The following is a 22,385-nucleotide window of genomic DNA, read 5'->3' as shown; positions in this document are numbered from 1 at the left end:
TCTATCCCTCTCGCATCGCTTCGGCAAAGTTCTCCAAATTAGCCAAGGACGCTGGCTTCTCGTCAGGTAAATTCAGCATATTCAGGGAAATCGACTTTCGGTAAGCGTTGATCTGATTGCTTAAATGGATTATTCCATTCTGGATAATGCTGTCGACTGTTGTTTTGATCAACATATTCATGAACACACTTTTTTTTGTCACCATCTTCAAGTTCTTCCATAATCTCCTCGATCTCTTTGCGTTTGTCGTGACGTCATTGTGTGATTTTCAGTTTTCACACTCAAACTGCGTTTTTTCACTTTCAGAAGCCATCTTGGATTTAGAAAACAATAGACTCCATTGTTCTCTAAACAATAGTACATTGTCTTCCTCGTCCCCTGATTGGTTAGAGAATGATTAAGCGCCCCTTACTACTAATATTATTCTAAACTTGTTAACGCATGTAGCAGACACTAACCAGGGGAAGCTTTATATTTTGAAGGCCCTGGCTTGACTATTCTTTTAATAGTCCCCGACCCTGAGTTTTTCACCAGCTATCTTTGGCTGTACCACGTGATCATTTTTTTTTTTTAACACCACGAGACTCCGGCGTCCATCGTTCTCACACGGATCACAACGATCTGCAACGTTTTCTCGTCTGGGTATGTAATTCGCTAAAAATCTGTCATCAAAATACTAGCAAAACGGATTTTGACCTTACGAACATTCTTAATCGAATATATCGACTAATCTTTGAGTTAGTTACCTACAAGAGCTTGCAAATACAATGTTCACATGCGGAGGTTGTGTGTACTGAAGGTCGTTAGCAAATAAATGCTTTTTGTCACGTGAATCAACTCACGCGATGCCGACATGACACTTGAATATTAGGTGTCGCTGTCTATTGTACCCAGGGTGCCAGAAGTTTTTCTTGCGCGGTTTCCGATGTCGGTCCTGTCTCGCCGTTCGTGCCGGCGTCTTCGGCCACCGAAGCGAAGCGAAGTATTTCCGTCCGCTGCGCGTGAGGAAAAAAACCTCTGGTAACCAGGGTATGTCTATTGGGAAGAGAAGTAAGAACTGGCAGGCCCGCAATAGCGATATACCGACATATCGGTAATGAACTGCACGTTTTTACTATTATTATTATTATTATTATTATTATTATTATTATTATTATTATTATTATCATTATTATTATTATTATTTCATTTCAATAAACTGCTCGATTTTTGATGCCAAATTTAGTAACGGCTTGCCCCCTGGCATACCTTTTTTTCGTAAAAATTGGCAAGTTTGATGTCCATATTTTCCGTACTTTGCAACGGATCCTTATAAAACTTCGCATATTTATTAAATCTGGCATGATACATTGACCTATGGAAGCGTCTTTGTTTGTTTGAAAAATACGAAAAATTGTTGATATTGCGTGACATCGGTAAAAAGTCCATTATGGTCACGCAAACGTAAACACAAGTTGGAAACAAATTATCTTTTTTCATGTCGTTATGTCTATGTTGTTGTGTTGTTATGTATCTACAGCTCATAAACATTGCCAGATAGACCCGCACGTGGTACAGAACGAAGGTTTGAGGCCATAGGTAAGGGTAAAAACTCGTGACGATGAAACACCTGACTGGCCATTTGGACGGACCCGTGAAGTAAACGTGACACGTCAAAATCAGATTTGTGAAGCTCTCAGAACCGTTAACCGTAAATCCCCTATAAAGCCACAAGGGACTTGTTTGTTTGAGGCACCTTTAATCAGAGGGGCTTCGGGGGGGGGGGGGGGTCATTAATGGAGAGGGAATCCGAAGAGCTTATTTATTTTCGGCAAAACGCTACTAGGTTGATAAATAAAATGCTGTACTTTATTTTGTTTTTAGCATATTTCTTACAAATAATAATTCCCACAGCGTCGAGAGTTGTGGAACTCCTTGGGCGAGTCCCCTTCCCACCCATCGACGAGTCTTTCTGTTTTCAACCCACTCCCCAGAGTTAACTTTTCCTGAGTTCCAGTCCCCTTAGCAAACTCACGCCACCAAAATCAAAATGGCGGATTGTGGTGGTTTCGGCAATATAGACTTTCTGGTGAAAGCCTCTGGATTGGCGGATGCTGGGCTCCGTCTAACCATTGCATTATTCTTAGGTAATCTTTATCTTATTACAATTTCTGGTGTAGATTTTCATAAGTTTTGCTGATCAGTGATTTAAGTTTTCGTCGCGATCAACAGATCAAACATCTTCAATTCGAGATCAAACAATCGATAGAATCTTGAATGAATTAAAAATGGTAATAAGATCAAGCTGTGGTTCGCGAAACATTTGCTTCACAGGCTGCAAATTGTTTGCCTTCATTGTTTGATTCATTTGTCTGTAGAGTGGATGAACCACAGGGGTTGAAGTGTAGATCTCACGAATACACTTGTAGCTAGTGCTGTGAGTCATGAACTGAATTTCTAAGCCGGAGGCGAAGCAAATTGAATTAAATTAAGTAGAAACCACAGTGCAATCCCAGTTTAGTGGTACCTCTCAATAACTTGAACCGCAACTCACTTCCCTTGAATTTGTTTCATTGTGAATTTACCCCCGATCTAGTGGGCCAGTTTTGATTTCACTTAGAAGTTTGATAAATAGTGGTTCCACTCTGTGTTTACGTGGGCAATCCAATACCAAGGGCTTTTTGTACACTGCTGTTATATCAGTACCAAAACACCTTCATTTGCAGGTTTCAAAGCAAAATTCATGTTTTTATTTATTGTATACCGTGAAGATTTTACATGTATTGCCATGTAAAATGTAATAACATTTCCATTGAACTTTAGCTCATTTTATTTCGATTTCCTTTGCAGCTTACCCAATGGCATTTATTTATCATGCATTTTTCTATAGAACCAAACCTGTTCTTCAGGTATGTTTAACATAGCATCATAATTCATATATTTCATAAGGGGGGTGAATAGGTTTTCAGATCGACAGATTTGGCCTTAAAAAGCGCATGGATTGAGGATTTTTGCAGTAAATCGAGCAGATTTGTGGGTTTTGAAAACACAGTGGATCATGGATCAGCTGTGAATTTTGGCGCAGATTCCGGATTGTGCCCGTCTTGATGTTCAGATCTTGGGTCCTAAGCGAAATTTGGATCATAGATCTTTCTTCAGCCTTGGTCAGTGTGTTAGTCAGTTCATCCAAATTATTTCTTTTTTCGAACGAAGCTCAATTAAACTCTGGTGTGAGACCGTTATTGGAATTGTACTGTGTTATAATCATGAAGCATGTTGCCTTCTTTACTGCTTGTGCGGAATTAACAATGGCATTCACATTTACCAGTTTACCTTTGAACTTTTACACTTCTGTTTCCGGATGTGGTTATGGTTTCAGATTTGAACAAAAATATTGGCGGAGCAATGGATTTGGTGAAAAAAAGGCACGGATCGGCAGATTGGCATGCCCCTATTCACCCCCTCTTTCATGTTAAGTACCTTTATCATGGTATCTTGACTTCAGTTCATTTTAAGTACAATAGCTTTCCTACATGTACTTTGCACTCTTCAAATAGCTTCTGATCAATAGGACAATCTTGAGATATTGAGTACTAACATCAGGTGCCAAAGCAAGCTACAGGTACAAAACACAAGTCACAGGTCATAGGGTGCAGGTCACAGGTCACTCTGGTAGTTTGGTCAGCTTGCACTTAATAAGCACTCTGGTTAGTCTGAATGATGCCCAGGTTAGCCTGGAAAACACTCAGATTAGTCTAAATAAGTAAGCTCTCATTTATGATAATGGTTAAGACCTTGTCTCCTTAACCTGTGACCTTTGAATTTTGTGCTTGAATTGGATTAGAGAACGAATTAAACAAAAGACACAACTTGTTAACCCCTAATACCAACCTTGCTGTATTTTTGTTTAGCTCCCTAAACCTTGGTCCCATGTTAGAATTTCGTAAAATTATCAAATTAACATCAGGTACATGTACATATATATAAATACCTCTATATGAGTAATAACGAAGAGGCAAGATTTGCTGTTACTCCGAGTTTCGTGCTTACGCACTCATCAGACAGTATTAAATACTGTCTGATGAGTGCGTAAGCACGAAACTCGGAGTAACAGCAAATCTTGCCTCTTCGTTATTACTCATATACTCAGCTCTACACTATATGTGTATTGAGCACTATTTTAATGGGATCTGCTACTTCCTCATATGGTTATAAATACCTCTATGCATTCCCTTTCAACCGAATTGTTCAATGAAATGCCTGCCAAAGTCAATTAAAGTGTCAACCTAGACAGCCCCCAGTACATTTTAAACTGGAAATTGTGTGCCTTTTTTCCGTGAAAGCGAAGTCCACCAATTCTTGATATACATGTACCTCTACATGTATAAACCTTCTAAGATGTTCTATGGAGCATTGATCTGCCAGTTATATCTAGAGTATCACTACTTGTTGCCAGTCAGTATTTAAGTTAACTGACTGGAGGTAAGCATTTTGGTTGTTGTATTTGTTATCGTGGTTATTTTTTTCTCTATCTACCTACTTGTTGGTTTTTCACCTGAGGTGGCTAGGACCTAAATTTCTGAACATTTATTTAATAAGGCTTTTTTACTCTTTTGCTAGTATTTAAGAAATAGAAAACATGTACCGTGTTTCTCTTGAGTTATAGAAACATGAGTGGAAGTTTGGGAGAACGAGAAATGCTGTGGGAACGTGAGCCGCAGGCGAGTGTTTCCACAGCTTTTCCAAGTTCTCCCAAACTTTCACGAGTGTTTCTATAACTCGATAGAAACATGGAGAACATGTTTTCTTTTTCGTTTAGAAAACACCGCAACGAAAGAAAGGAAAACAGCTTTTGATCATCAAAATGTAAAGTCTCTTTGCAAGCGCCGTTATTATGTCAACAGCTCGTGCTAGTTCTGCGTTTCTATTGAGTTATAGAAACACAATTTTTAACCAGTCAGCGCACATATTTTCGTAGGGCTGTTTTCTAATAATATGTACTGAGGAACTGGTGTGTCAGCTGCATGTAGGTTAAAATGGTGTCCTAAAAGACCAATATGTCTCACATGTAGGTGTGGTTGGATCTTTACACATACCTAGCGTCTGCTATTTTGACTAATTAGGCAGGATTTAAACAGGATAACCACTATGTCATACAAATACTACATTTTATGTGCATCAATATTCATAGCCATCTAAAGTATTTGAAAAATCTCTTGCAGCATATATACTTCACCTGCTGCGGATTTTCTTTAGCACTTTTCCTTTACGGTAAGATACACTGTACACACTGTACATGTAATACAGAAAAAGATGCCCACTCTTAGTATTCAAAAGAAAAATACAGTTGGTGATTCTTGGCAAGTCAGTTAATCAGCAAATACGGCTGTAGCTCAGGCTCTATAAAAATATATTTTGTGGGCTAAATTTGTATGTATTTATGTATGTATGTATGTATTTGATATGTATTTTTAAACCTGATTTTGATTTTTAATTTCCTTTATTTCAAAATAACATTGAGTTATAATGAGCATTCTTCAAAGGAAAGTAGTTTTAATTTTAATCCCATGTCAAACCCAGTTAATGCTATTATTATTATTCAAGCAGTAAGGGATATATTTTTGTTTTTATAAGGCTGGTGTGCTTGCCACTCAGTGATAACTATTGTTGGTTCCTACCTGCTCTTGCATATTGTTGGATCATCCATGACCATGGTTGTGCTCATGTTTCTGTTTAATATGGTAGGTGTATAAGGAGACCGCCTTCTTATTCCCTCTCAAAATTTGAATACCTCATCTTAAAGTAATGCTTAAAGACCCAATACTGACCATTACACTTTTTACACTTTTGTTGTTGTTTTGGTGTATGTGACGGTGAGGCTTCTATTGTTTTCCAGTGCTCACATGAGTGTGCAATGCATCTTGGCCAAATCTGGGTCGTTGAATTGCACACTTTTTACTTGTAGCTTGGCCAACAGAATCTCTCTTAACATAATTGATTCTTGCCCAGTTTGGGAAATACATGTGACTTGATTACAAAATATTATTTATGTTTCTCAGTTTCATGGACATCTTTGTAGGGTCACTGACCCCTTAGTTACTCAATTTGAAATTTTCACATGCAAGTCTGTACAACCACAGTTGTCCAACCCCAGTTGTCCAACACACAATCACAGCTGCTCAACCACAGCTTGGATGTCTGTGGCTACATTATCAGTATATATACATAGATCTGCATCTTGAATCTCGATTGTGACCTCACTGTATGGTTGGAGATCTGATATGGAGGCTATCATTCCATAGGATTTCTTATTAGAACCATCCATATTAAGCTGAAATAGTCACATTAGAGACAGTTATAATAATATAGGCAATTAGACAAAATACTTTCAAATCATAGCAATTAATTACTGCCTTTTGAAAATGTCTGACAGTGCACTGACATCATAATTCTCCCCCCACCCCCCCCCCCCCCCCCATCAAGCCACAGTTTGGGAAAACTTACAAACATTGGTCTAGTGGCCCGATATGTGGAAAATTTGAAAGCCTAAAAGACCAAAACAGTATGCCCAGCATTCAAACCAGGCAAGATTTTCTAAACTTCAAGCCTCTAAAATAGTTTAACATCAAACAACCATTTTGATTTGAGACAAAACCTTTTGTTAGCTCAGATTCATTCCCTTTGTAAAGGACCAAAGTTCTAGCACCTACATGTACCCAAGTTAAGCGTCTCAGCTTATTATAAACTTTCTCTGTGGTCATGCAGGGTTATTTGTTGAGTGGTTATGTGTACTATGCATCAGGAGAATATGATGTCAACTGGACAACACCACAGTGTATTCTGTGTCTGAGGCTGTTAAGTATGTTCCTTGTGCCTTGTATTGTAAAGTTATTTTGTGCATAGTAAGTATTTTTTTTACCCCAGCGCGACTGTCTTGTTCCTTTTTATTCAGGTTATAAAATTAATGATAGTGAATATCAGACATATTAAATAAATATCATAATGGTTTGAAATGTTTCAAGCATAAATCAAACTTGAATACAGCTTACTTTCAACTGAAATAATTTTTTTTTTGTATCATACTAAAATCAGTTATATGTCATGTAGTGTGTGCATTACCAAGAACTTTTCTTGTTTTAATTAGTACATAATTTGTGGGCAGTGGCTTCATGGTTAGTGCTCTCGTCTTCGGATCAAGCAGTCCAGTTTTGAGCCCTGGCTGGGGACACTTTACTTTCATAGTGCCTCTCTCCACTCAGGTGTAAAATGGGTACCAGCGAACTTAATGCTGGGGGTAGCCCTGCGATGGACTTGCATCCCATCCAGGGGGGAGTAGAAATACTCCTAGTCGCTTCATGCTACAGAAACATATGGAACTTATACTATGGAATGCTGACAGTGAGTTGTTTAAAATTAACTCTTACACTTGCAGGTATTGCTTGGGACTACTATGACGGCAATCAAGACCAGGTAACATTTTTTTCTCCGATTCTAACCTGCTTTGACTTTTTATTTTGATTCTCTTTTCTCTAAATTAGTCTGGAATGACCTCCTGACAGATAAAGTTACAACACTCTACAAAGTCTAACAACAATATGTTTTTTATTCTGTACACCTGTCAGTTCTCATACCTTAGCTCTGAGTCTCATGCTCATTCAAAAAGCTGGTGTTATGCGTACTTTTCCTAAATACAATATATTAGATTTGCCTAGCTATATTGTGGAGGTGCGGTGGCCTCCTTGTCAGAGAACTTGTCTCCGGATCCGGTGGTATGCATTCAAGCCCTGGCCAGAGACATGTTGTGTTGTGTTCTTGGGCAAGACACTTAACTCTCACAGTGCCTTCTTCCACCCAGGTGTACAAATGGGTACTGGCGAATTTAATGCTGGGGGGTAACCCTGCGATGGACTAGCATCCCATCCAGGGGGGAGTAGTAGTTGCTTCATGCTACAGAAACTTAAGATAATTGCTGGCCTGATGAGCCACTTGGCCTGTATGTAAAATTTACCTTTAACTTAATTGCCACAACATTATTTTAGCCTAAGATTTAATACAAAAAATGAATTCAAAGAAATAAACAATTCTTTTGATCCAGAACATTTCCTTTCCCTGATTCAGCCAATAAAATGATACAATATTTTTAATTATAACTCTACAGGACAAATTATCTGCTGATTTCAAGACCACTGCCATAGCAACACCACCAACACTTCTAGAGGTATGTGCACTTCACTTACATGTACATGTTCATACATGTATACATGTATGTGTGTATTTATCTAAGAAGTCTTATTAGATTTTCTGTGTCCAGATGAACTTTACCCTGTGAGCAGAGCACTTTGATCTTTCCTGACTTATCTTACAATGATCAGAGCGCCTTGAATTGCAGGTTTGGCTGACTTATAGCAAAATTTTAAACTATTTTTTTTTTTATTGCTTTTAATAAAAGTCAAACTGTTTTTGTTTTTCCTTTCTAAGATGATGGGCCTTACCTACTTTTATGGAGGATTTATGGTTGGTCCTCAGGTATTTGTGTATATCATTTAAAGTATTTCTTTTCAGTGTTGTTTTAGGTATCACAAACATTTAAGAAAAAAAAATTAGCAAAATCATACAATGTTTTGATATCATTTTACAGCATTTCTGGTGAAGAAATGAAAATAAAATTATTTTATTTCATCCCTTGAAAATGGCATCGAGATGACATACAAAGATTTTGTGATATCACTAATTTTCTTTGTATTTTTATATTTAACTCTCTTACTCTCAAATTCAACTTTGGAATTATCTTAATAATTTTAGATAATTATTCTGGCTCATACATTTAGCAAGAATCTTCAAACAAACCTACTTGTAATTACAGTGTGACTATGCTAACCTGCACTACCAAAGCAAACCCTTTGAATACAAATTTACCAGTAACATTAGCGTGTTAATTAAGATGATATTCCACGAATTTAATGCTCCTGGTGTCTGGAGCTTGCCTTAGAACTACCTGGCACAGCACATAAATTTGTAGACTCCTTCTTCTGGCTCTTCAAATAAAAGTTCGATCATTATTACTTTTTATCCTTTAATCTACTGCCTTGCGTGGTGATCTATCACAACTTCAGAATATAAAACACGTACAGAAACATAAAGAACCATAATCCACTAGTTCATAATTATGGCTTGAAGAACATTCTAAGTAATTTGAAGTTTCTTTTCAATATAAATAAGAGTTCACAAGTCTTGTCTTTAGAGCGGTATAGTAATACTAAGATTTTCAAGATTAGTCATTGAATTGTTTTTTTGTTTGTTTGTTTTTATCTAGTTTCAGATTAAGGCGTATTTATCATTTGTGAATGGAACACTTTTAGATAAGAAAGATGATGACAATGGACGGTAAGCAATGAGAGACAAGTTAATATTACCATAGATGGACTCAACTAGCATGTGTGTACATCTTTGTTACCATCCAAATCAGATCATCTGCAGGGCTTTCATTAAGCTTTGAATCGCCATACCCATATCAAACTTGTTACTTTGTGGGTGAATTGTTTTAGCAACAGGCAATTTCACACGTAGCATCAAGGGAAAATCAAGCACACTCAGCCATAAATATGGGTTACTGACCAAGTGTGAGGTCAAGATGGCTTGATATTGGTCAAGTTCTTTTTTTGCGAGTTTATGGACTGATCCATAAACTCGTAAAAAAAAGAATGAAGCCAATATCCAGCCATCTTGACCTCACACTTGGGCAATAAAAGATTTATTATATGGCTCTCAGGGAAATTTTTCTTGAGGGACACGGCGCATAGTCCAGAGCAGGCAAAATAGCACCATCTTGCCCGCTCGGGTAGCCAATCACAGCGCACAATTTGATTCATCTTGCCTGCTCACAGAGCTAGCCATATAACAGGTGTTACGGGTTACAGCCCTTAATGACAGCCCTGATGTGATGATGCATTTGGGAGGTTACAATAATTGTGCTGTTTGCACATACTACCAACCAATCAGACCTTTGCATGCGGCAAATTGAACAACTGTAACCTTCCAAATGAATTATCATGTCATGATCTGAATTGAGCGGCAACAAGGATGGAAACACATTAGCCGAATCCCTCTATTTTTCTGTTTTTACTATATGTACATGTATATTATTTCTGCTGTACTCATCCTTTTGGAAATTAATGTAAGAGGTACAAATGGTGCCTTAGTGCATGTGTAATATTCTGGATTGAGAAGCATTAGTTTGGGTTCAAACCTGGCCAGGGTCATCAAGATTCCTGAAGGATCCTGCCCAACATGTCAGACACATTGCAATGATCCTGCAAAAATTGCTCAGCTCTACTAGCCTTTGGCTACAAACAGTGACTGAGGCAGAGGGTTCATAAAGGTTATTTATCTTGATTATTTATATATTAACTGAAATCCTCAAAGATCCTGCAAGCTAGGTTTAAGTTCCTGGTGGGAAAAATGCTCCTCAAATCTGCGAGAAACGTGATCTTTGCCAAGATCTTTGTAAGATTGCTATCATATCGGATGTTGTTAGATCTCTCTAAGATCCATTGAGGTCATGGAAGGTTTTCAAGATGGTCAATTTTGCAAGACTGCATTTTGAATTGCAGGTTTGATACATTTACATGTGTAAGTAATACTAGCTAAGAGTCCTATATTGTTTTTGTATGTACCTGGTCAGTTTTTATTAGTAAGAGAGAAGCTTTTCAGTCATAAAGGGCTGTAAGCCATGGCTTATTTTCCTTGCATAAATGGTGATATTATTTTGTTCTAATTTGTATTTTTCTGCTGTGCAGCGTTGCAGAGGGTTTGAAGCGCATGTCTCTAGGTATCATGTACCTTGGTCTTTTTGCCGTGTTGGAGCCGTGGTTCTCAGCCAATATTCTTTTATCTGACGAATATCAGGTTTGTAAATGTCAAATGTGTTGTCTTAGTATATAAAACAGTACTAGACTGTAATAATTACTGTAATGTTCAAGTTATCACCCTCCTTTTAATAAATGCACATGTTCTAATGAGCACTTCCTATTGAGTGCCATCTTTTAGTTTTTTTTATAAGCACCTTTATTCCATTAAGCGCCCCCTTCCAATAAGCAAACCCATTACATTAGCTTACATTGTATATTGCGACTTCATTCAAGAGAGTGACGTAGAAAAAACCGACTAGCCAAGTGAATTATGCAGCCTGTTTTCACATCTGAATTTAATATTGAACATATTGATTTGAAATAATGAATCAAACTGAGTTATGACTACGGAAACTCTTACAGCAACAGTCAGTCTTCAGATAGAGTTTCTGTCGCGTTTTCGTACGGCTGTATAAGGCACTTTCATCACATTCAGATGGGTATGTCTAACAGGAAATAAACTGCCCCATCACTAATAAGTGCCCCTCTCCAATAAGCACCTTCCTTTGAGGGACCAAAAGTAAATTAACGCCCCTGGCGCTAAATTGAATTTTTACAGTGTACAGTAGTTAGAAAAAAAAATTAGTAAATTAAGAATAAAAGTAAGAACGTTGATTAAGCCTTCGTCCAAAAATCAGACGTTCCTGCCAAAAAAAGTAATAATAAATAAATGAACAGTGTAGTGCATATATCTTATTAGCAGCTTATTAGATGTTTTGGTGTGTAGTATCGCTGTATATTACAAACAAAGAGTAAAAATATACAGCGATACTACACACCAAAACATCTAACAAGGGATTTATTATCCAACTGCTGTAGTCAATAAATTTATCAATGAAATAGGGAGAGTGTGACAGTTTTGCGTGCGCGCGCCGACCTGTACGGCAAACAGGTTTTCTACTGTACAAATACGGCAAACAGGTTTTCTACTGTGCAGTATCGCTGTATATTTGTACTGTTATTTGGACGGTTTTCGCTGCAGTTGGATGATAAATAAATGGACAGTGTAGTACTTAGCTCTTGTTAACCGAGCTTAGTCGGTCTGTATGGGAGAATCTTGACCGTGGTCGTGAGTACAGACCGAACGTAGTGAGACAGGTAGAGGGTTAAAGGTCATTGCGTCGTTTAATGTAACTGGTTTATACTACAGCTGACATTTCGCTTGCGAACGGGGATGAGCTGAATTTAATTCTGCCAAAGTTTGCTCGTCCTCTTCACTGTTTTTTTCTCATCAGGCTTTTTGGCACTTCCATAAATAAAATATTGTTGCATGAAAATAGTAAATGATTTTGCATTTTAGTGTGTAACTTTTTTTTCACTGCAAAAAATTACCGGTCTAGATGCCGGTCTAGATGGGAAAATCTAGACCGCTTTCAATATCGATTTGAGCCAATCAAATTCGTGAATTTGATAGTTCCCAGTCCTCATGAGACAGAGCCATATAATAAAATGAGTTATTGATCTTATGCATTTCATTCGATCTCTTGTACAGCGGTTTTCATTCCTTGGAAGAGTGTGGTTCATGATTTTTTTCAACAAAGTGGCTTTTTCAAAGTACCTTGCGGTCTGGCTTCTCTCGGTAAGTACGAGAAGTTCAGTTGCTACCTTCTTAAAACTTCTGAATAAACTGTATATGCGTGCAACAGCCCTGCAGAACAAGGTACATGTACATGTAATAAAAACAGAAAATGTTCTTTTGATTTTCCCGAGCGTTGACAAAAAAGTTAGTTCTCGCAAGTACTTAAAATTGCGTTGTTTTGAAAACGTTTAACAGTTTTCTCAACTTTCTGTTTGAATGTTTATCTGCAGCTCGTGCTTTTCTCTACACAAGTTGTTCTTTTGAAAATTGAAGAGGTAGTATTTAGTTTCACATTCACTTCTCTCATTGTAGGAGGGTAGTTGTATTATTTCTGGAATCAGTTACAACGGCAAAACAGAGGATGGCAAAGTGAAGTGGGATGGACTCAGGAATATCAAACTTTCAATTTACGAAACAATGTACACATTTCAGGTGAGGAACAAAGTGTGTTCAAGGTCACTTGCATTCACTACATGTGTAGAGTGCTGTACAGAAAATGATGTTTTTTTTTTAAAAAACTACCGATAGTTTCTGCGACACAACGTTTCCCTCCTGTGAATGTTGATAAAAATGATTTTTGATATGAACTGAACGTGATTCACTCAACATTGTAAGGAGAAGTGTGAGTGGAAGGTACATTTGTTCCATGAATACAGGTAGTGTAGAATCTCTTCTTGCGGACACCTCCATGATATACAGACACCAGAGAAATCAGAACTTATTTAATTTGTACCTCTGAACATGGACTCGCATCTTTTTCCATTTGGGCCATTTTGGGGTCCATAGTATAGAGGTTCCACTGTAATTTGAACCAGATTTAAAAGCTTGTCTTAGAAATCGGTAGTAGACGTTTTTCACACACTCATGCGATCTCATTTAACCAGACAGCGCCCATTTATTAGCGATAGCTTACACGTGTGACCTGAAGAGTTTTCGTTCAGCAACTCCACGTGTGGGTATGACTGTGTTCCTAAACTTCATTCTCATTCGTGTTATTGATATTCTCAATTGAATTGTACTGAAATCGGTTGATTTTTCCTTCAGCACTGTGTTGATTCCTTCAATATCAACACCAACAAATGGGTGTTCAGGTTTGTAAACGATTTTATTTTATTTTAGTCTACTGTGCCTTAGATTGAATGTTTTTCTTTTGTTTTAAAAGCTTTCAGGCAAGTTTATTTTTAACCGTATAATATTCGGAATAACGTTAAACTGAGCGAAACGTATGTAAAGCAGTTACACCAAAGTGATTATAATAGTATGGTTACTCTCACTAGTTCATTGCAGGTTTATTCTAGCATACTTGCCAGGGTTCTTCAGTCTTTTGCGTTTAAGACGCATTCTGAGTAAAGTGTTTTGCTGCACAATACACCATAAGAACAGTGCTAGGCTTTTTGAACTCTTGACCTTTGGATTCCAAGTTATATGCAATGACCTTTAACCCTCTACCTGTCTCACTACTTCGTACATGCACAATCAGTGTTACAAACAAATTGTAATTTGGAGGTTAAATTTTCTGCCTGTATTCGACAGAAATGAACGTGTAAAAATTGATACCGATATTATAGACAAAATAGGTATTGCAATGACAAGTAATGGACGAAGTTATTAAATTAAACATGATAAATAGTTTTATATTCGATTCCTGTAGGTACATCTTCAAACGCCTTCGTTTCCTTGGCAACAAGAACTTGTCACATTTTCTGACACTGATGTTCCTTGCTCTGTGGCATGGACTGTTTGTGGGATACTTCGTTTGTTTCCTCGGGGAATTCGTCATCATGGTAATAGAAAAACAGGCAAGTCATTGGCTTTTTGTCTTAGTTATTGAATTAAAGAAAAAGAACTGTGGAGCAGCGTCGCGGACAAGTGAAAAACATTAACTGTTTATCTCTTGGCCATTTTCGTATACTCGGTACTGGACTGGAACTAGCTTGCAGTTGAGGCTCAAAAGAGGTTAATGTCATTTGCATTTGAAAAGACTCCCCACGTTAGCTTCAGTTGCAAGCTAATCCCAGTCCAATACCGAAAATACGAAAATGGCCTATTAGAAGTTGGTAACGGTAAATTAACCGAGCGTTAGTCGTTCATTGGTGGTTTGTGTGTGCCTGGTATGATGGGTTGGGGAATTACGTTACTGGAGGGCGCATGCTACCAGAAACTACATCAATAATTTCATTCAATGAAATAAATTCTTTGATCCCATGGGTGCGAAGGAGCCAAGTTGAGAGAGACTTCCAACTTTCAGTGCTGCCTTGGTAAAGGGAAATACCGTGAAAAATCATGTTTTTTTTCGCAAATATGGGACTAGAGGCGTCTCTGTAGTTGTATTTTACGACTCTTAGAAGTTCGTGGAAGCGATCTTCTAATCTCGCCAATGTATTGCATTTTGCAAAGAGTAGAGCATATTTGTACATCTACAATTGTGACTATCATTGTTTTTGATTGAGCTTTCTAAGACATGGACAAACCTGAAAAGTGTGAAATCACGCGCGCGAGAATGTCATAATATTTGGTTGTTAGTCAATGTTGCAGAGAAAAGGAGACAAGTGGTAGTTGTGTTAAATTTGTGCCTGTTTCGTGATCTTCCTGGCGCCAACACAAAGGGTAACACATTGCATTAAATACTTTCTTGTTGGTTTTTTCTCGATAGGTAACGACCATGTGCTACACTGTAACCAAGAAGTCTTTAGCAGAAATGCCTGCTTATGTGAAGATCCCAGTTATCATAAGTTATGTGTTCGTTGTCCACTTCGGGTTGTCGTATTTTATGGTGGCTTTTACTCTGCTTACGTTTCAACGATTCCACAGGGTAGGTGTATATCTGTTATTACAGTTATCAGCGGTTTAACATGCAAACAAGGCGAACGGGTCTATTTGGTTTGTATTGACCCGTACAACTCGTCAAAAGAATACTTGTCCGCAGACTCAACTGTAATATTACGATTATCAGTAGGGTAAGGCGCGACGAAAGTTTGGTGACCAGGTTTTGACGTTCAACTTGTGTTGTTGTCACGGGCAACTGTCTCCGTTTCCAGTGGCAGCTTGTCGGTCTTTGACGTCATTGGCAGCAACGCGCGCGAAATTGCAGGCGACGATATTGTTACTATTGGAAACGAGGAAAGTTGCCCGTGGCAACGACGTAATTTTAAGTCCAAAACTTCGTTACCAAAGCTCCGTCGCGCCTTACTCAACCTGATAATCGTAGCTACAGCTATTGCTGTACATTAGAATTTAGAACGCTATCTAATTGTAATCAGTTTTAATCTTACCCAATGTTAGCAATGTTAGACTACTTTCGGGTGAGCAGGTATGGTGCAGTGCTTAGAGCGCTCGCCTCCAGCCAACGTGGCCCGGGTTCGATTCCGGCCCAGTGCCATATGTGGGTTGCCATATTGTGCCCAATTACACGGACTCTCTTTCTGGACAGAATAGCCTTGTGGTGATTCAAGTTGCTGGACATAACATTTTATTTATTTATTTTTTTTTACATGTATTCGAAGCTGGTCAGTGCTGACGACATTCAAACTGGACGCCATTTTTCGAATAAGAGCGGTTTTCAAATGAGTGTCATAAAACCAAACCAAAATAACCACACTAGTCAATCACAAAGGACACAGACAATACAGTGAACCAATCAAAACTCGAAGTAATTGCATGTAGCTGACGTGAAGCGCGGGAAAACTTGTGCGAGCGAGTCACGATTGGTTTAGTTTTACTTCTGATTGGACGAAAAAGTGGCGCGAGTTTTTCAGCCAATCGTGTAACGTAGTGATACAAAACCAATTACTTTTCGCTCTAACAGAAGCTATTTAGACATTCATCTTCACGGAACTTGCCTCTTTTCCCTTACACCGCGTGTTTTACTTTTTTTTTTTTTTTCAGGTTTGGCGATCCATTTACTACATCGTACCAATTATTTTAGTCACGTGGTCCATTCTTTACCCTATACTCATCTATCCAGTGTTTAAAAGAATGACACAAGACCAAAAGGACAGGTAAAAGTCGAACACTAAGACCCAGTCCACATTACGCCGGAGAAATTTGAAAACGCGACAATCACCGGTCATTTTGGATTTGTGTTTGAGGAAAACTCGAGCAGGGAAATCACATCATTGTGGTGACGTTATCGTTTTCTGTTCACACTAAAACGTACAGTCTGCCTTTTCAAATTGCTCCGGTTTGAGAAGCGTTTTCGAAAAGCTCCATTTTCCGGCGTGACGGATTAGTGTGGACGGGTAGACCTAGCCGTCGAAATGAAGCTGCGTTTTCAAATTTCTCTAGCGTAGTGTAGACGGGGTATTAGACTAGTGGAAATTATCTTGCCGCGTTTCATTATACATCCTGTGGAACTTGCCGCGGTTTTGACCACCATTTTGAAGAGTCTCTGCAAACGTGTTTGGAAACAGATTTCTACAAAAATGTAATTTTTCCAAGGACTTGATTACATCTCGAAAACTGAAGTGAACTACATGAAGCAAAAGGGTTTATCTAATTGAGTCTGAGCAAGGTTAATTTCCCAAAACCGTGTAGTTTTAGGGCAAGATTTCCTGCAGTGTTTGCGAGTATTAATATTTTATTCGTTTATTCTGTCCACTGTGTGAATTTTTTACCTTAAGGTCTTTTCTTCATGAGCCAGAAGTGCCTAATTACTTCATGCACCTCAAATGTTAACACTGTTTTAACTTATTTTGCAGGTCAAAGAAAGAGAAGTAGTAGTCGATTCCAGAAGGGCGTTTTCTTTTAAGTTCCTATTTTATTTCAACTTTTAGAGCTCCTTTTCTCTAATGTAATACCCGTATTGTGTGATTTGAGTGTTTGTAGAACAACACCGTTTTTAATAATTCGTTTTATTTCGTGAAGGGAGTTCTTTTAGTCCTTATAGCTCGTCACACAATCTTTTGTGCCTTTTGTTTGTCATGCCGTGTCTGTCGCGTGACGACCTAAAAAAAAACCCTCGAGCTTAGTTTAAAAACGTGAATTATCACATTGGATGTTATTATTGATCGCTCACAAGAAATTTAACAGGGACATGATTATTTTATATTTTAATCCAAAACTAAAGTGTTAATATATATTTTTTGTAGGAGTTCATCATTTTGACTTATTCCTTATGAAGCTGACTGAAGTTTTTAAATCCTATGTGAGTTATATCGAACTAGTTTCTATTAAATTAGTTTCTGCTTTCGGAATCCCTCTTATTGTCTTTATTCTTTTTTAGTTTTTAGCTGTTTAGTGTTTTTTTCACTTTAGTGAATCTGGACAATTTGAGTAGGAAGCCCAAGCTGTATAATTAACTTCCATCAAATGTTGGCTAAAGTTTATCTCGAAAACAATTTATACTACAATTTCCCCCTTTATTATGCGCTTTAGTCTTCACTTATAATCGTACGCAGCTTTGTTGATTTTTGTTTTCACCTCAATGGTTTTTTCTATCTGAAGAAAGTTTTATTTTGAGGTAAGGTATTTTTGATATAGTGAGTGTTGAAAAGACGAAGTCTGCTAAGTGTCTCTCGGAAGTACCCGAGAGAGGGGCTAAAAGGCCGCGTTCTTTACGCACCCAGTCTGTCCAGAAAAGCCAGTTTTTTCACGCGTAGTGTTAAATTAACAATGTTTGTCACTGCATTATAGCGTAGCTGATTATATATAGCCGCCACAGCACACGTTCAGGAACATTTTGGGCGCGAACGTCCTTAACTTGAGTATTTTTGAGCAAAAATTCCTCTTAGGGGTTGGAAGGGCTATGTGATCGGTGAGTGAGGGTGTTATGCATGTGCGCGTGTCACACCAATCACAGTGTGGGTTGTATCAAAGAACGAATCAAATTGCCTGTTAGAAAATAAGATGGTATCCACATTAATCTGGAGACGTGCCAGATTACTGTAGTTTGTTCAGTCAAACATTTTATGGCTTACTATTTAGTTATCTCACCATTACCGATGTAACATTGTATGTACATCATAAATTCCCAGTTTCTTTCTTGCTGTACATGGCAACCCAAAAAACTTGTCAAATAAACCAAATCATTACTGTAAACCGTTCTATGAATGCTTCTATCTCCAAGACTTTTAGTTCACCAAAGAAAAAAAACTCTTGCACGCTTGCGTGCCTATGTTTAAAAGACGTGATAAGTATAGCCCCAGAGTGATTTGTTCACGAATTAGTTATTAGTAAAATTTAAATTATACGTTCCGCAGTTTGGCTAAAAGTATTGTAAAACACACGCTTTCGACTTCCTAAACTGCAATATTCAGCGGGTGAATGATGAAAGAGACGCTAAAAATTCTAAAATGTAGTGTGATGAAAATAATACAATAGATTGAGTAGAGTTATGAAAATAAACTTTAAGAATTCAATGATTTACAACCTGACCTTGTTTGCCAAATTCCTTGTGCTAACTGTTTGTGGAGTAATGTCAGAGAAAGGGGCAGATCGTTTACTATGATTTAAAAAGAAAATATCATTATAAGGAACAGGAAAAACTGCGGCCAAAGGCTCCACGGGCCCGTTTCTCGAAGGTCCCGAAAAGTTTTCTCAACCGGAAAGCCATAGCAAAAGCTCAAACCTTATGATAACAGAGCTGTTTTATCCGCATATTCTTAGTATGAAGAGAGGTTCCGTTCATACAAAAAGTGTCAGGCGTTTACACCTCTCCGTTTTTAGATACAGATTAATTAAAAATGGCTTTGCGGGCCCGAAAAGTTTCCGGGGCTTTCGAGAAACAGGCCCCAGGATTGGAAATCATACATGGTCCTATGACCATATCACTGACGCTTTACCGTATTAGAAAGTTTTTTGCATCCTGGCGTCAGCCTGAAAACACCCAATGTGGATAATAACTCTCGTCCATTCCCGGGACAACCCGGTGCACCGCTGCCCCGGGGATTATGGAAAAAGTAATTTCCGGAAAATGCATAGACTACGAGTAGTCCCTCTTTCGCTTAGTCTGTCGTTGCGTGCATGGCGCGAAAGAAAACCGCGTGAAAAAAATGACCGCGCGAAATCCTGGGGGCGAGGAGTGCGCGAAAGGAGGTTCCCTCCTTTCCCGCGCTCCTCGCCTCCAGAATTTCGCGCGGCCATTTTTGTCTCGCGGTTTTCTTTCGCGTCACGCAACGACAGACTAAGCGAAAGAGAGACTACTCGTAGTCTAGAAAATGGAGCATTCTTCTAAGCAAAAATCCTTAAGTTATTTACTGTCCCCAAGGTGGCCATGGTGAGGAGGTTGGACTGTTGTTGTATCTCATAATGGTAGTTCAGTACATGTACAATGCTACAGTAATAAAGGGGGGGGGGGGGGGTCACTGAGTTCTTTTTGAGTTATTACTATGATGATCCCAACGTGTTTACCAATGATTGGTCATTCGTGTGGTGTAGAATCACCTGATTCAAGGTGGAAGGATTGATCCATGAAAGTACAGAAGTTTTGGAAACTAAAAACTGGAAACTGGAAACTAGAAACTGTTGCGAGCCACCTTAAGAGGTAGCTTTTTAAACGTAGCCTGCAGAATCTTTAGGGGAAGCAAACCACGAAAAAGTAAAACTCGCCTAAATGGCTCTAAACCACCTCCAGGAACCCAGAGCCATCAAAATAACGCAGTGCAAACATAAGGAAAGCCATTTTATTCAAATTATTTTCTACACGTAGCGTTTAGAGTAATTTTCGAAGCATTCTCATAAATTGCCTTAGAAACGGCTAAAATTGTAACGCAATCGCCAACAGCATAATGTCATATATTAATCGTATTCAACGTCTGGGCCGCCTGTGGTTTTGAGCATAATGTTCGCTAAATATGCAGGAGTCAATGTTATTTATAATCTACCCATGCTTGCCCTTCCGCATTTGTGAACCGATACATGCAGGGGTAATGTGTATCAAGATATCTTGGATCTTGGCGACCTATTTCTGGCAAAACTTCTTCTTTGTAACATACTTTTGAGCAAGTGAAAGCTAAGCTGCGACACGTAAAAAATAAGCCATTTTCGCCATAGGGAACGTGACGCGTAACTAACTGCGTGACAGAAACATAAACAAAATAGGCGCGAAACCTTTTGAAAAATTCAAAGATCAGTTACGTAATTTATGCGCACAGGCTTGTTGCTCGGTTCATTCTTGTCTTCGAAGCGAACACAACTAGAAGCATCTGGCCACGCAATCACAACGATAGTTGGCGTTTTAGATACATCCACAACAGAAAATGGAGGCAAGCAGCGAAACTGAAAATGTAATAACTATTGTAGCGAGGCGGGCAGGAATTATGGAATCTGTTCTTCGACTTATGATCAGCTTATTGGCAGGTACGTATTTCACAGCAGTGTTTGTGTTTATAAACTTCCTTGTTTGTTGAGTCTAGGCCTAATAAAGGCCGAGACCTTGAACCAACCGTTCCTTTCACGACTAATAAAAGGACGTTAGGGATGAATGGCTTCGAAGAATGATTCCTTCGGCACAATCGCCCAATTCGGCAATCGCACAATTAAATATAAATTTGAACTTGGTGGCTCAAATAACATGTCTTAACGGGTATTTTTTAAGGGCTTAATCGCACGAACTCTGAGGACTCTAAAATAGAGGTAAAATAGAGACGTAACTATGAGTGAAAAAAAGTGTCACCTAAAGATTCTAAACAATATTGTTTCTCTAATACCACTCATGCGAAAGCGAGTGTGTGTTGTGTCACTGCGTATTTTCCATTCAAGAGTGAGATTATCGTATTCAGCGTACGCGGTAAAATTTTCAGCTATCCCGCGAGAATGTTAAGTTCGGGTATGCCTAAAATACGTGTCATAATTAATCTCGGCAAGTTTATACGATGAAGTTACGGCTTGGGGCAATGTTTTTGATATGCCACTACCCGCGCGACCTACCACTGATTGAAGTGTGCATATGAAGGGTCACGATATTGAACTCAGGTAAGTGGTACAAAACAAATCAACAAATCTTTCTCTCCATCTCTTATGGGAAACAAGTGATTTACTTGAAAGGTTTGGACTATCAATAGTCGATTTATTTGTACTTTTTTACATTCCAACGAAGATTACCAATCTCTATGGAATAACTCAGTATATTTCAATGCAACTCTTTCATTAGGTTTGCCTCTGGCATTTATTTATCGAGCCTTTTGTTACAGGAAGAACGCTTCTATTCAGGTGAGAACTAGCATACAATATCAGTTCTAATTGCAATAAATATTTATAGCTATCACCAACTATTACATTGTTTTGAAGCTTTTTCTAATTTGCCTTGTAGCACCTATTTATCAGTGTGTGTGGACTTGCACTGGCTTTCTTTTGCTTCGGTGAGTAAATTAAAATGCTATTAACGATCGGCTATAAAGCAAGGGAAACTTTAACCGTTTTTAATGTGAAAGTGACCATGTCAAACGTGTCACGCAAGTTACGCCATCATTGTCATAAGGTACAATAAGAGCAACTTGCGTGGCTTTTATTTGTTAAGTTATACATTTGTTTACTGCCTATTTCTTTATTTACTTATTATTGGTAAAAATTCGACCGTAGTCTACGGCAGATGAACTTCCGTAAAGTTCTGATAGTATTAAACAGAATTTCGAAAGTGGCCATAAAATTTCAGTCGTTTGCAAATCTCGAAAGTAACGATACTCTGAAAGTAACAACTTCCAAAGCGACTTGACTCAATTGAAACATTCTATAAAACAAACTATACACAGACGACCCTCATTCCCAAAGCAATATAGCAGTCAACATTGATGTGGCACCGCCAGGATTCCTCTTCGGCAAGATTCACCCAATCACCCTCTATGTACTGCAAAAAAAAGAAAACAAAAAGTTGCACGAAAGTAGCGCCCTCCCTGCCATTCCCTCCTCCATTCCCCCTCCATTCCTCCTCCATCCCCCCTCAATCCCCTTCCATTCCCCCTTCCACTGATTCCCCCTCCATTCCC

General features: G+C 38.4%; 2 protein-coding genes across 3 annotated transcripts in view; both read left to right on the top strand.

The window, feature by feature from the left end:
* The first annotated feature begins 203 nt into the window (after positions 1–203).
* On the top strand, positions 204–18,836 carry LOC145481278 (lysophospholipid acyltransferase 5-like). 2 transcript variants are annotated; one of them, XM_081459729.1, is made up of 17 exons: positions 204–1,093; positions 2,830–2,888; positions 5,202–5,250; positions 5,614–5,720; positions 6,745–6,838; positions 7,412–7,449; positions 8,138–8,197; positions 8,458–8,505; positions 9,293–9,363; positions 10,776–10,884; positions 12,379–12,465; positions 12,778–12,897; positions 13,510–13,556; positions 14,117–14,264; positions 15,119–15,277; positions 16,351–16,463; positions 17,163–18,836. In XM_081459729.1, the coding sequence occupies exons 2-17, from the start codon at positions 2,838–2,840 to the stop codon at positions 17,179–17,181; spliced, it is 1,320 nt and encodes a 439-aa protein (XP_081315855.1). In that variant the 5' UTR covers positions 204–1,093; positions 2,830–2,837; the 3' UTR covers positions 17,182–18,836. The 2 variants fall into 2 exon arrangements, with proteins under 2 accessions (XP_081315855.1, XP_081315854.1); XM_081459728.1 differs by lacking the exon at positions 204–1,093 and adding an exon at positions 1,767–2,126.
* A 919-nt stretch (positions 18,837–19,755) lies between these two features.
* LOC145481277 (lysophospholipid acyltransferase 5-like) overlaps positions 19,756–22,385 on the top strand; it is a 17,804-nt gene continuing 15,174 nt past the window's right edge. The window contains exons 1-3 of the mRNA XM_081459727.1: positions 19,756–20,760; positions 21,554–21,612; positions 21,713–21,761. Coding sequence (XP_081315853.1) covers positions 20,661–20,760; positions 21,554–21,612; positions 21,713–21,761 — 208 coding nt within the window. The 5' untranslated portion in view covers positions 19,756–20,660. The remainder of the gene's footprint in view (positions 20,761–21,553; positions 21,613–21,712; positions 21,762–22,385) is intronic.

This window comes from Orbicella franksi, chromosome 3 (assembly GCF_964199315.1).
Source record: "Orbicella franksi chromosome 3, jaOrbFran1.1, whole genome shotgun sequence".
Classification (NCBI taxonomy): domain Eukaryota; kingdom Metazoa; phylum Cnidaria; class Anthozoa; order Scleractinia; family Merulinidae; genus Orbicella; species Orbicella franksi.
The sequence above is the reverse complement of the archived record's forward strand: the minus strand, read 5'-3'. Positions and strand labels throughout refer to the sequence as shown.

What these genes read in the sequence shown, in the direction of transcription:
- LOC145481278 (XM_081459728.1), top strand. Translation starts at nt 2,030, where the DNA reads ATGGCGGATTGTGGTGGTTTCGGCAATATAGACTTTCTGGTGAAAGCC. An exon ending in TTTAGCACTTTTCCTTTACG is followed by an intron (nt 5,251 to 5,613) that starts GTAAGATACACT and finishes TGTTTTTATAAG; the next exon opens with GCTGGTGTGCTTGCCACTCA. An exon ending in TCTGTGTCTGAGGCTGTTAA is followed by an intron (nt 6,839 to 7,411) that starts GTATGTTCCTTG and finishes TTACACTTGCAG; the next exon opens with GTATTGCTTGGGACTACTAT.